Genomic DNA, 15323 nt, shown 5'->3' with positions numbered 1-15323 from the left:
GCGGACCAGAGGCAGAGGAATTTTGAGTTTTATTTGGAAACCATGAAGATTTTTCAGCAGAAAAGTATCATGACCAGATTTGTACTTAAAATGTATAAAGGATTAACTTGAATTGAGAAGAAACTGTTGGGGATTAATTCAGTAATTTGAGTTGGTGATAATGTGGCTTGTACTTTAGTACTGACCATGGAAATAGAGAGATAGGAACAAATAGAATATGAGAGATAAAAAAAGAAAAGCAAAGATAACTTCATAGTTTAAAAATTAGGAAGCTGAGTAAATAGTATTTTCACTGATAAATATGGTAGTTAGAAGGAGAAACAGATTTATAAGGCAAGATAATTTTAGCAGAGGAAAAGGCTGAGGGGGAAAAAAAGCATTTATTGAGCACCTTCTTTGGGATGAGCACTGTACTATGAGTTTTAAAAATATCTCATTTGGTCAGTGTGACTTTTAAATAAAGATAATCATCAGGAAGATGGAAATAGGAATCTGTAACTCAGAAGACAAATCAGGATTAACGCTACAGATTTAGGAGTGATCTTTAGGGAGAAAGTAGAAATGGAGAGATGGAGTCACTTCATGATTTTAGCTCCCACTCATTTCATTTAGGTCTTTTTTTTTTTTTTTACTTTAGTTGGACTGGATAAGAGGTTAAATTGGTTTGGATTAAACTCAGTGGACCTTATTCTGAGTGTATGGAGATACAATATCTACATTGCTCCTTTGGTTGAATAAATTGGGATGAATGATGGGATCCAGTACAACTTGCTTAATACTCAGAGTTCTAAAAAAAGAGGCCTCAATTTCATCAACAGGTCCCGAAATTACTCTGTTCAGAAAATTCCTGAGAAGGCAGATCTATGTAAATGATATAAAAACAGCAAATATGTGTGAATGAATTAATAAAAAATTAAGCTCAAGATTAATCATTCCACAACTTTCACACTGGTTTGGAAAATGTCTTTAGGCAAGGAAATTTCATTCTTTTTCAATAGAAATTCTAGTCAGTATAATGTAGTAAAGGAAAAAAAAACTGGATATGGGTTCCAGTTATGTCACTACTTAGCTATTTCTTTATGCTTTCTTCTCCTAGATTTTCAGAAAATAACTCTTTTCTGGTTCTTCTATCTATATTATTGCTCCTTCTCAGTCTCCTTCATAAACCCTTTCTTTACTTTTTCAATTGGTGATCTTATCAGCTCCTTGTATTTAATTACCAGCTTTATTTTGAAGATTCTTATATCTACCTTTTCTGTGCCAACCTCTCTACTGACTTCCAAACTAATATTCGTCTTTTCAATATCTGTAACTGGATGTCCAGTAGACATTTCAAACTCAGCATGTCCAAAACTGAAATTATTATTTTCCCCCTAAACATTCCCTTCACCCACCTTCTTGTTATTGTAATGGGCAAGACCATCTTCCCAATCCCTTAGCCTGACAACCCTGGAGTTATCATTGACTTTTAACTCTCACCTGCCATCGCCAAACTCTTACCAGAGCCTGTCTATTCTTTTCTTTTAATCTATCCCCAATATATTCCCCCATTTTCTCTGATACTGCCACCTCTCTAGTAGTGTAGGTACAGGTCTACATAACAACTATTTCAGTATCCTGCTTTGGACTCTTCCTGCCTCAAGTCTTTTCCCGCCCCAATCCATCCTCCATTCCTTCACATGTTTGTTTGTTTTTTTCCTATAATTCAGATCTGAACATGTCAGTCCCACTAGTTAGTAAATTCCCTTTCCCAGTCAACTCGGTGACTCACTTTTACCTCCAGGATGAAATGTAAAATTTTCTGGCATTTATAAAGCCCATCATAATGCAGCTCCCTCTTAACTTCCAAGTCTTTTCACACTTTATTTTCTGATGAATATCTTTGATTCAATGACACTGGCATCCTGGCTATTCTGTGAAAAAGATATTCCATCCCTTATCTCTGAAATGATTTTCTTCCTCCTATCTGCCTGTTGCCTTCCTTTGCTTCTTTTAAGTCCCACTAGAGTCTCACCTTCTGTAGGAAGTCTTTCCTAACTCCTCTTAATTCCAATACTTTCTCTTTGTTAATTATTTCTATATATTGCTTAGTTGGTATATATTTCTTTGCATTTTGTCTCCCCCCTTTAGATTGTAAGCTTCCTGAGAAGAGGGTTTGGGTTTTTTGCCTCTTTTTTTTATCCTCAATGCTTATTCACATAGTCAATGCTGAACAAATATTGATTTATAGATGTCACCTTCAGCAAGACATTTCTTCTTTTTGAATTTTGATATTCCTATCTATAAAATGAGGATATTTAATTAGATGATTTCTAACATGCTTTCCAGATCTACTATATTTCTGTATATATACATCCATATACATATATATGTATATGTACATATGTATATGTTTGTAGGGTTTTTTTTAATGAGGTGTGTTCATAACTTAAAGCTTCTACTTTAGCATGTCATGGCTTCATATACACCATTTTAAAAGCTCTATATTATCCAAATTACATTACAGCCTTTTTACTTCCTTGTCAACAATAATGGGAACTTGTGTGTTCCTACTATATACCAACTGAGTTTAGCCTTCATTAATAGGAAAAATGAGAGCCCATGGAGAGCTCCCAATTGCTCAGAAACTCATTCTGGCCTGTTTATTCATATTTCATCTAAAAATCTGCTAAGTTCATATCTTAGATCTTCCTTTTATTATTTGTTAGAGATTGTGAAGGGTATAGGGATTCCACAGAAATCAGGACAGAGGGGTTTTATTTTGACAAAGTACATTGAGGCAAGGATGATTTGAACTAGTTGAAACTCTCATAAACAAATTATTTTGTATCTTTTCCTGCTGGAGAAGAAAACAGGGACCATCTTCCAAGAGGTTAGCCTACCTTGGTCCTAAAGGTTTAGTTTGTGGTTTCATTTGAGATAGATCAAATGTTTTGTTGTTGTTGTTATTTGTTTGTTTTTTAATAGGGGAATCACAACAGAAATTTTTTAGTAAGATCATGTGTGCATACATGCACATTTGTAATAAATCTATAGAGGTTTAAGAGAGTAAATATAGAATACAAATTTCTTTTTTTGTTGTTTTTTATTTTTTATTATAGCTTTTTATTGACAAAGCATATGCATGAGTAATTTTTCAACATTGACTCTTGCAAAAGCTACTGTTCCAACTTTTCCCCTCCTTCCCTCCACTCCCTCCCCTTGATGGCAGGAGTCCAATACATGTTAAATATGTTACAGTATATGTTAAATACTATATATATATATAATATATTTATATAGTTGTCTTGCTACACAAGAAAAATCAGATTTAGAAAGAAGGTAAAAATAACCTGAGAATAAAAACAAAAATGCAAGCAAACAATAACAGAAAAGAGTGTAAATTCTATGTTGTAGTCCACACTCATTTTCCAGTGTTCTTTCACTGGGTGTAGCTGGTTCTGTTCATTACTGATCAGTTGGAACTGATTTGGATCCTCTCATTGATGAGAGCCATGTCCATCAGAATTGATCATTATATAGTATTGTTGTTGAAGTATATAATGATCTCCTGTTTCTGTTCATTTCACTTAGCATTGGTTCATGTAAGTCTCTCCAAGTCTCTCTGTATTATTCCTGTTGGTCATTTCTTACAGAACAATAATATTCTATAACATTCATATATCATAATTTACCCAGCCATTCTCCAATTGATGGGCATCCATTCAAATTCTAGTTAGAATACAAAATCCTAAAAACATCCATTAATGAGATGATATTGTATATATATTTATGTTGGAAAATACCAATTCCCAAATGTTTATTCATTCTTAGTGAATTAGCTACTACATAGGCAATTTAGCTTTGCAATATCTAACTGTATCTTGTGGGAGAAAAAAAAATCCCATGTTTTTTTCAGCTTTACAAAGCACTCAATTACTTTGACCTTAAACTTGGGTATGGGTTTCACTAGTTCATCCTCTATTGACTGCTTTATAGTATCACTGTGTTAAATTATACATTTTTCTTCTAGTTTTTGTTTGAAAGTCTTTACTGTAATGAATTTGTCTTTCCAAAAATATCTACTTCATATATCTTGAGGAAGATGTAAGAGCATACTTATGTGGTGATTTTCCCTGTTCTCATATTGATGAGGTTGTTAGAGCTGATCTAGGAGAAACTTTAAAAATCATTTAAGCTAAGCTTCTCGTGCACACCAGAAATGTGAACTGCTGTAGATTGATTAGATGAGGTGCCATAAAGGGATGTGGCTGTGCCTAAGGTCCCTCAGTGGAATAAGTTGTTGGCAGAATCAGGACCGGAACCCAGGCCTCTTCAATTCTAATCACTCATTGCTCTTTTTGTTAAATCACTTTTCCATTAATACAGAACTACAAAGAGAAATTGTGCTTCCCTCTGCCTAGATAAAAGCTGTGCCTTTCTGCACATCCTGAGAACAGATCCTCTGTTTTCAGCTCATTCCCATGGACCTCTCTGAACTCTTCATCCATTTCTCTTTGTCCTTCTTTAGATATAACACCTAGGTCAAGGTTTTGGGGATTACAAGAAATGTCATAATAGTACCTATTTGTCCAGGGCACCAAGGTTACTAGAATTTCAGTAATCAGCGGTACAGCTTTAGGTTTGTTTTACTTAGAGGCTTTGATTTATCTCTTTTCTGGGTTTCTCTTTAAATTGAAGTGTCAGGATTTTCTCCTGTTGCAAGATGGAAATCCAAAGAAGATTTCTATCCAATAATTCTTTTGGTTGTATTATAGATGGAGGCAGTTCAGATTACACTGATTTGCTAAAGTCTAGCTCTTAAACAATAAATGATACTTACATTCTCTAGACCTTATTTCCCAAATCTGGCTTATTTTCAAAATACAGATGATAGATAGTATAGACTCTGTTGTGTTTATATACACTCCCTCTGCTCCCAATAAATTGTATTTAAAATATTTGACTTAATAACATCCTTTATCTAAAATTAGAGGCTATTTAGAAGTGAAATGTAGAAGAACAGAAGCCTGAACATGGATTCACAAAAACCTAACCCCATTCATGTATTAGTCATTTTTTACAACTGTCACATGATAATAATAATACTTGCTCCAATTTACATCCAAGAATTATATAGAAGAGAGTTTTTTTGGTAAATCTCAAAGCACTATATAAGTATGAATTATTTTTAAAACATTAAATACACATAAATGCATTAAATATACATAATTACTTGTGTTTAATTTTTACAAAGAGGCGTATTACAGACTGATCTAAAGAAAAACATCCTAATGAAGTTAGTGTTATCTAAAAGTTGAATGGGCTCTGAGTGGAGCCTGGATAGCTCCTTGTTGGGGATGCTATAAAAGGTATTTCTTTTCAGGTAAGGGTTGAATTGGGTCTCTTAGGTCCCATCAGCTCTAAGAATTGATGCTATACTAATTCTATTATGATTATGAATAGTCCTTCACAAAAGAGTTGTTTCCCCGGGAATAGCCTCAGGAACTCTCTCTCTCTCTAGAATTTCTTTGCCTTTATCTGTCTCTTTTTCTCTGAGAGATGCTCATTGATACATTATACAAGATATCCAAACTCCTTTTCTTCTTTCCTTCTTGAGAGTATTAGGGACTACGTATAGGAAATGTGCACTAGCTTTCTGAGTTGGAAACATGAATTAATTTTATTTTTAATGTATTTTCTTAGAGAAACTATTTTATGCATATCTCAAAACTACAGAAATTTAAGCATATTTTGGATTAAGTTTGTGGCCTAAGAGCATTGAAAAACATTTATAAGGGAAGCCTTTAACATTATGTGGGGAAGCAACAATTTAATAGCTTTCTGAAGCCTTGAGATGTGCATGCATGTATATAAAGGCAGATAAATGTGCTTATGGGAAAATCCTTTAGAGTTGTGTATGAGAAAGGCTGCACAACAGCTCCACTGGGTGGAGGACATTTCTTTATCTTCTAGTCATGCTGCCTTCATCCTTGAAATATCTTAATAGAGATGTACATCTCCAACTCTTAGGAAATCCTACTTTATGTCTAATGGGAGAATATTTTCAAATTCCCAAGCAACCAATTTGCAGGTTTTTTTTTTTTTTTTCAGAATGTAACCCATTCACAAGCTGGATCTTACCTGTGTTGTACTGGAACATTGATGGCTGAAATGAATATCATCTTTTAATTTTAATTAAGTTTTTTTCTAATCAGTTTGGCCTTTAGCTTACTCTAGTGAATAAATTAATGAATTGTTGACTCAATATGTTATTAAGCAATTACTAAGTTTGTTTCTTGGATGGAAATACGAAGATAAATGTGAAATGATTGTTTTCTTCAAGGAGTTTTAGATGCTATTATGGGAAACATCTTTCTTATATATAGATTTATTGATAAAAACAAATTTCTAGCTCTTGAAAGTATATTGGGTAAGGTGTGAGGACGGGTGGTAGGGAAATTAGAGGGACTGACTGAGCCTGGCTTTCCTCTGTATCACATGAGTGTTTGGGAGAGACACATAGACTCCATAATGTTCTTTTCTTTTCCCCAGCTCCTTGTGGTGGTGATCTGTCAGGACCTTCAGGGGTTATTCTGTCCCCAAATTATCCTGAACCCTACCCTCCAGGCAAAGAATGTGACTGGAAAGTGACCGTCTCTCCTGATTATGTCATTGCTCTGGTGTTTAACACGTATGTACCCTTCTCCTGGGAAATCTCTTTATAAGGGTGAAAAGGGGCAGGGATTTTCATGGGGGTGGAAAGAATTCCCTTTGCCAGTGTTCCAAACCCAAATGAGGGAGGGAGATTTCCTGATCTAGTTCTTTGGGTTAGTACAGAGAGAAGGTCTCAGTGAGAGAAGCTCAGAATAATCAGAAAGATGCCCTGTAAGAAACAGAAAGTATAATCATTTTTCTGCTCTCTGTTCTTTTCCCATTATTTAGTCAATAGAAACTATCATCATCATCATTAACAATATGTATTTATTAAATGTCTGCTGCATACAGAAAAGTGTATAAGACACTGGAATATACTGAAATATGAAATACCTTAAATATTGGAATATTGGGGAACATGATGAGAAAAAAATAGTGACAATGTTACATGGAATGAAATATTAGTGTTGGCAAGTCAGAGAATGCACAGTTGGCAATTTTGATAGAGGAACTGGAATGTTAGGTTAAGAATTTTTAATTGTTTTATAGTTAATGGGGGTACATTAAAGATTATTAAAGCAAGAGGCTAATTTTTTCAAAACAGAATTTCATTAAGTACAATGTGACAAGGGTGTGTTGGATGGGTTTGAGGGGAGAAACTGAAGACAAAAAGACTAATTAGGAAACTGATGATACATGAATGGAAAAAAAGGATCACATAGGAAATAGGAGGGTAAGATCCAAAGTGACACCAAAGTTTCAAGGCTGAGGAATTGTGGAGATAATGGAACAGAAGAAATGTAATCCCAGAGGGAGAATGAGGAGTATTTCATTCGTTTATATTGGGGGTGGGATGAAGAGAAGAAAATGCCAAGTTTGTTATATATGAATTGAATATAGTTGAATATAGTGAATTCTGAGGTATTGGTAAGCGAGAAAGAGGATTAGACCAAATAGCTATTTGGAAATGCAGCCCTGGAACTTGTAGGGAAATAAGAGGTAGTGATATATATTTGGGCCTTAACTTCTCAAGGTGAGACTTGAAATCATGAGAGTAGATGAAAATCTCCAAGAGGAAAAATATAGAAAAGGAAACTTAAGAACTAAAGTCTTTGTAGTCACATGTTAGGCAGGGGGAGGAGGAATAGTGCTAGCAAAGCAGACAGGAAGGAGAACTAAGGATTTATGTTATTGTTCAGTTGTTCATTCATGTCCGATATTCTATCACCCCATGAATCATACTGTGAATGTTTTTTGGTTGTTTTGTTTTTTCGCAAAGATATTAGAATAGTTTGCCATTTCCTTCCCTGATGGATTAAAGCAAAAAGATCAAATAACTTGTGCATCACACAGCTAGTCTCTATATAAGACCAACTCAGGTCTTCCTGAATCTAGCCCTAGCACTTCACCTACTGATCTACCCAGCTATCTCAAGAGTCTATAATATCATGGAGACAGATATCAGTATTGTGCTAGAAATGCTGGCAATAGCAATGAGAAGAAGAAATTGAAGGAATCAAAATGAGGATTTTAAACTATGTCTTTTTGCCGATGATAGGATGGTATACTTGAAAAATCCTAGAGATTTAACTAAAAAGCTACTTGAAATAACAATTTTATAATATAAACTAAACTAAAATTTTACAAAATAACTAAATTATAAAATATAAATATACAAACTGTAATTTTTAAATAAAACAGTCACTTAAATCATCAATATTTCTTTATATCACCAAGAAAACACTGCAAGAAAGTATAGTAAGAGATGCCACATTTAAAATAATCATAGGCAGCACAAACAATTGGGAACATACACACAAAGACATTTTAATATAAAGTCAGATTCAAATAACTAGATAAATATTAATTGTTCATGGGTGAGGAGAGCTAAAATAATAAAAATGACAATCTTATGAAAACTAATCTACATTACATAGTCAATATCTCCCAGTTAAATTAATTTTATTGAGCTAGAAAAAATAATAATATTCATTTGTAAAAACAAAAGGTCAAAAATATCAAAGGAATTATTGGGGGGAAGAAATGTAAAGGAAGGAGATTGAACAGTACCAGATCTTAAACTACGGCATTAATTATCAAAACTATCTAGTCCTGGTTAAGAAATAGAAAGGTGGATCAGTGAAACAGAATTAACATACAGAACACAACAGTAAATGATTATAGGAATCTTGTGTTTGATAAATGTAAAGATTTAAGCTTTGAGGATAAGAATTAACTAATTGGTAAAAAAAATTATTGGGAAAATTAGAAAACAGTCTGGCAGAGTTTGGGTGTAGACCAATATCTTACACTGTTTATCAAGATCAAAATGTATATGTGGCCTAGATATAAAGAGAGATGCCATTATTAAATTAGACTCATCTTATACTTCTCAGATTGGCTAAAATGACAGAAAGGGGAGACAAATGTTGAAGGAGATATAAAACAGTTGGGGGGGAAAGGAAAAAAAAATTGAGACATTAAACCACTGTTGGTGTAATTGTGAACTGACCCAGTCACTTTGTAGAGCAAACTGGAATTATGTCCAACAAATTAGAAAATGATTAGATCCGTTTCCCAAGGTAATAACAGAAAATAACTTATATGTTTTGAAATATTTATACTAGTTCTCTTTGGGGCAAAGAACTGAAAATTAAGAGGATACTCATCAATTGGGAAATGACTAAACAAGTTGTGATTTGTGATTGTAATGGAATACTAGTATGTCATGAGAAAAGATGAGCAGATTGATTCTATAAAAAACATAGAAAAACTATATTTTATAAAAACATAGAAAGGGAAATGAGCAAAGTCAAGAAAATCCTATATATAGTAACAGTGATATTTCTGAGGAATAACTATGAATGACTAAATTATTCTGAATATTATAAATACTCAAATCAACTACAAAGAATCTATGAAGGAAGATGTTTATTTACCTTTAGAGAAAAAATGATAAATAGAAGTATCTACAGTATGGCTTTTACATAGGCACACACACACAAACACACATATACACAGAGAAAAAGAGAGAGACAGAGAAAAGAGAGAGGGAAAGAGAAAGAGAGGGAGAGATTAGAAAACATGATTTTTGCTCTTATTTATCAATTCTTAATAGCTTAGAGTTGGGAACAGAGAAATTAGATGGTCAAGAGTGTCTCAGGAGTGGAGATTGACACACAGGATGTTGAAGAAGGTCAGTGTCAAAATGATCTTTCCTGTTCATTAGATAATGGAAGAAAACCAATGAAAACAAATAGGGAATTAGGATAAAAGAAGAAATCAAAGACTAGATGCTAAGGTAAGGACAAAGAACTATTTCAAAAGAAAAAGTGGGAGAATCACTTCTCAAATTAATATTTTTTAATAAGTGAAGAAAATACTAAATTTCATTTAAAGGTTAGGGAACAAGATGACAGAATTTTTTTCTTATCCAATTTTTGTGGACTTCCTAAAATATATAGGTCCATGAATCTTAGATTCAGAACATCTAATTTCAGCAGACAAGTACTTGAGCTCACAGAAGTTAGGGGAATTTTGAAGTCTAAGATGTGGCTTTGCTAGATGGCTCTGTGGGTAGAGCTAGGCTTAGAGTCAGTAAGGTCTGATTCAAATTGGGTCCCAGACACATACTACCTGTCTGACCTTAGTTTGTTTGCCTTAATTTTGTCAAATGTTAAATGAATTGTAGAAGGAAATAGTAATGTACTCCAGCATCTTTGCTAAGAAAACCCCAAAATGGATCATGAAGAATGAGCATCAAAACACCTGAACAACAACAACAAAAGGAATTAGGATGATTTCACTTACTATAAATTTTAGTGTCCATTCTCATTTACACTGTCACAGCTACTCAACAGTCCTACTTTTAGTGGGGTGGCCAGAATATTTAAATGTCAAATGTATGCTTGTCAAAAAGACTATTTTATGGAGAACTCACACTGGATAAATGCTCACAAGGTGATCAGAAAAAGCTATGCAAGGACACTCTCAAGTTCTGTCTTAAGAAGTTTTTTGATGTTATGACATGAGAGACACTGGCACAGGACCGTACAGCACAGGACTAGTCCTATATCACAGGATTGGTACAGACTGTACAGTACTGCCCTCAGCAAAAAAGGTGTTGTGTTTTATGAGCAAAGCAGAACTGAATTAGCTCAGAAAAAACTCAAGATGGATAATTAAAGAGTCCATCCCAAATATTCATAGGGACTATTTGTGTCCTGAACTGTAACGGAGCATTCTGAACTCATATTGGCCTGATTGGCCACAGTTGGACACACTAATCTAACTTTAACATAGTGATGTCATTTTGGTCCTCTTCAAGAACTAAGGATAATCATCTAATTGCTCACATGACCATTTCAAATTCAGTAACTATTCTCTCAATTCAGATCCATAAAGCTCAATCAAGTGTATAGTATGTGAAAGGTACCATGCTTAAACATCCCTGCTCTGAAGGAACTTATAAGTACTTGGAGAGATGCAGCAAGTGCCCACCTAGCTAGTTTCAGTTGGGTTTCCGGTAGGGTTTCTCCTATAACTGCCCACAGAGACTATTTGTTAGTTTTTCATTCACGAAGTCATCAAAGTCAAAGCATCAGAGAGTAAGAAGCCTTAATGTTTGACGATAAGATGCTTACTGGCTGTGTGAACCTAGGCAAGTGACTTAATCCTGATTGCCTCAGTTTCCTCATCTGTAAAATGAGTTGGAGAAAGAAATGGAAGACCACTTCACTATCTTTGCCAAGAAAACCCCAATTCCTTCTCACCCCTGCCTTACAAAGAGTTAGAGAAAACTGGAAAAAAAAAACTGAACCAAAACAACAAAATATGAAATAAATCTAAATAGTTAATTAATTTTGAAACCAGATTGTGGAGGACCTTAAATAGGAAGTCTTTCCTGATCCATGCTTCTCTATTAACTAGTTCCAATTTATCTTGTATATAGCTGTCTGTTCACATTTACTTTCATATTTTCTCCCTTATTATACTCAGAGCTCCTTGAAAACAGGGACTGGATTTTACTTTCCTGTATATCTGTAGTCCTTTTGCATAAAAATAATGATGGCTTATGATAAGAGTTTAATATTTATTCTCTGAGTGACTTGTCTGGGGAATTGAATTCTAGAGAAAATAGAGTTATCTGCCTTAGATAAGATATGTACCCTCTGAGATTATTTTGGCAATTGAAGGGAAGATATTTTGTATGAGGCAGAGACTTGAAAAAAAAGAAGCTATTTCATTAATTCAGATTAGAGGTAATAAGCCCTTGAATTAAAGATAGTTAAAGGGATCCATGTGAGAGATAGCATGCAGGTAGATTTGATACTTTTTAAACTAATTAGTGATGAGGAAATTTGAGGATTTTTGTGCCCTAACATTTAGGAACCATTTAGGGGTAAAAGTGATGAGTTCCATTTTGGAATTATTGAATATGAAATTTGGATACAGGTGGAGATACTCATCTGTGAAAATGATGTTATATAACTAGAGTTTAGTAAAGGTGAAAACATATAGAAGATGATTGATATGGATAATATGGGATGGAATGGAAGATAGATACTGACCTTAGTTTGTTTGCCTTAAATTTTGTCTACATTACACTGAAACAAAGGGCACTGAAAAGTTAAGGGATCTAAGTTGAGAGATAGAAAGAGAAGCAAAAGAAAGCAATAATAGAAGACAAGGTGGAAATGAATACCCAGGAGGAAGGAATGGTCAGAAAAAGAGATCAAGGAGGCTTCAAACTCACAAAAGAGCATAGATTTTAATAACTAAAATAATGTTGAAAATCACAAAGATAGTCATTTCAGTAGGTAAGAAAGCCAGATTATAATGGGTTGAGAAGTGAGTGGGTGCAAAGGAGGTAAAAGATGGGGAGAAAAATTGGAAGAGAAGAAAACTTGAAAGGATGATAGAGGAAAGTGAAGGTTTTTTGTTTTTGTTTTGTTTTAAAGAACATGAAAATTCAGGTTATATGTCTAGTAAGCAAAGAAAATTTGGTAGTGAGAACTTGAAGATGAATTTGAGGGAGGTAATGGTCATATGGGTAAACTCTCAAGGGAATAAGATTCAAAGGATAAGCAGAGGTTTTCACCTTACAAAACTAAGAGAAAGACTTCTCAGAGAACTGAATAAGGCAGCTGAAGTTCTGAAGAGATTTTAAGATATGGAGTGGACAGAGTATACTATGAATGGTCTTAATTTTATAAGTAGGAAGAGAGGTAATTTTTTTATAAACTTGCAAATGAAGGCTTAAGGAGAGAGAAGATTTGGAGCAGGAGCTATTCAAAATATAATAGTCAATCAGGAAAAGACAAAAGCATATAAAAGTGGGGGGGCAAGCTGAATTGAATAAAATATAAATTTGTAGTGGGTACAGTCAGTCACTGTTAGGAAATTGGAAATAGGAGGAAAAAGCAAATGGTGACAGCAACCTAGGAATGAGGACTGGTAGTAGGACAAGTGAAAAAGGGATATTTTATATAAGAAGGGAAAACTACTTATTTGGGTCTTAAATATTTTTGCTCTTTCTCTCTTTTTTTATTCTGAAGATCACTTTCCTTAGCATTGAAAACCAAAAAAAGATAGTTGAGTTAAGCAAATACTATTTACCTTATTTCTAGCTGGTAAAATCCTGCCCATTCTTTAAATCAAAATCCTTTCTTAATACCAAATTGAGTATATTTTCTCCGTTTTGGATCTTCATTACACACTGTACATTTTTTTTGGTGGTTAACAATTGGGGTTAAATGACTTGCTTGGGGGTCACATAGCTAGTAAATATTAAGTGTCTAAGGCCATGTTTGAACTCAGATCCTCGTGAGTCCAGGGTCAATGCTCTAGGCATTTGTGCATCTAGCTGATCCTACACTGTATGTACCTTTTGACCTTGTACCTTATATTGTATTTCAGTCCAATTCAACAAGCATAAGAATGATCCAATCACCATGCTAGGAGCTGGCTAACCATTGCATCTTAAATCTTTTCCTCAGCCTTGTGAAAGTGTAATACCAGAGAAACTGAGACAAGACAGAATTAGTTTTTAATCTTTTAATGTGAAGAGTTTTAGGTAGCTGGCTGAAATGGGACTCTTGTCCAAAGCATTTTTGGCCACAAGGAACTGAGGCAAGGCACTTAAATAGGGTTTTAGCTAATTAGGGTTTGCAAACAGAATACATAACCTGATTATACAATCTTATAGGAGAAACAGAGGTAGATAAGGAGGTGAGGGCACTGAGTGAGTGGACAAGCCATAATTCTAGGGAAGGATCATAAGTTATTTCTGATAGGATAGTGGTCAAGATAGGAAGGTCCAGGGCAAGAGACAGCAAGGCAAGGAACAATACTCAAACGGAAGAGGAATTATCCTAGCAAGAATTGAGATAATGCACCCAGATTTTATGACACAATGTTATATAAAGATGATCAGAGCTCCAAGGTTTTTCCTGACTCAATTCTCCCAGTCCTAATGGCAAGGAAGGTGGGGGAGGCGGGGTAGCCACAATGATTTTATTCAGAGCATGACAAAACAGGAACTTATCCATCAACATCTTTGTTACTGCCCAACCCTCTTCTTATTTTCTGCCCTCACCAAGCCCCTAGAATATTACATATTATGTACTTAATATAATTAAATTGAGATAGTAATACCTAGCTGCCTTCAACAGTTTCAAGGCAAGAAGTATTTATTAAATATTTATTTTGTGCTCAATCACTATCTTATATGTTCGGGATACAAATACAAATAAAAGAAGTTCAGACTTTTCTCTCAGAGAGCTTGCAGTGTAATAAGGGAAGACAGTACACAAAATGGAAGAAGAAGGATGTATAAAGGAGGATGAGGGAAGGCATCCAGCAATAGTATTGATGTTCAGAAAGTCAGAAGTACAAGTTAGAGGAAAATAAAGGTTGACTGCCCTGAATTCCTCCTCAAAATGGAATCCCAAGAGGAATTTCAGGTCTTTACAAAAAGGTGAACAACATTACAGGGTGCAGAAAGAACTGGTGTGTATGACTACTGTACCACCATCAGTGACCTTTGAGAGATCATGAAGGATCAAAGGCACAAGCCTGGACTCAGGCAAGTTTTATCACTATTTTTGAAATAAGAAAAGAGGTTAGAATCTGGAATATATAGGCCAGCCAGTGAAATTTACTTTAGTTGCTCACAAAAATTTTAGAACACATGTGGTGAGCACAAGGAATCAATGTAGCTTCATTGCAAACAGATTATACCAGACTGACTTAATTTTATTTTTTGACAGACCAGTTAGACTGCTAATTCAGGGAACTGCTATAAACTTGAGCTGCCCCAGGAGCTGGAGAGTTTCCTTTCTTTGGAGGTTGCACAGTGATTTGTGAAAATTATAAAAGGCAATCCTGCTCAGGCCTGGAATTGCCTAGAAAGCCTCCTTCTGATTTGAACATCCTATGAATCAGTGACACTAGGAAAGGCACAAAAGTGGAAATACACAGTTCAGTCTGATTAAAATGTAGAATACTTTTAGATAGAGGGAGGCAATGAGGCTAGAAAAACTTATAGTAAAAACTTTTAAGAGTAGAAACTATGTATAAGTATTCTAAATCTTTATGTCCTACATCAAACACAGCATATTACACACAATAGGAATTTAATAAAAATTTACTCTAGGAGGTATTTTATACAGGACCTTAGTCGAGAA

The 15323-nt window shown here is 34.5% G+C and overlaps 1 protein-coding gene across 1 annotated transcript in view; it reads left to right on the top strand.

The window, feature by feature from the left end:
• Positions 1-15323, top strand: part of CSMD2 (CUB and Sushi multiple domains 2) — a 1001023-nt gene that overhangs the window by 785914 nt on the left and 199786 nt on the right. Inside the window, exon 28 of the mRNA XM_051987630.1 lies at positions 6535-6673. Within this exon, the coding sequence (XP_051843590.1) occupies positions 6535-6673 (139 nt within the window). The remainder of the gene's footprint in view (positions 1-6534; positions 6674-15323) is intronic.

This window comes from Antechinus flavipes, chromosome 3 (genome assembly GCF_016432865.1).
Source record: "Antechinus flavipes isolate AdamAnt ecotype Samford, QLD, Australia chromosome 3, AdamAnt_v2, whole genome shotgun sequence".
Classification (NCBI taxonomy): Eukaryota; Metazoa; Chordata; class Mammalia; order Dasyuromorphia; family Dasyuridae; genus Antechinus; species Antechinus flavipes.
Note: the sequence above shows the minus strand (reverse complement) of the source record. Positions and strands in the feature narration are given on the sequence as shown.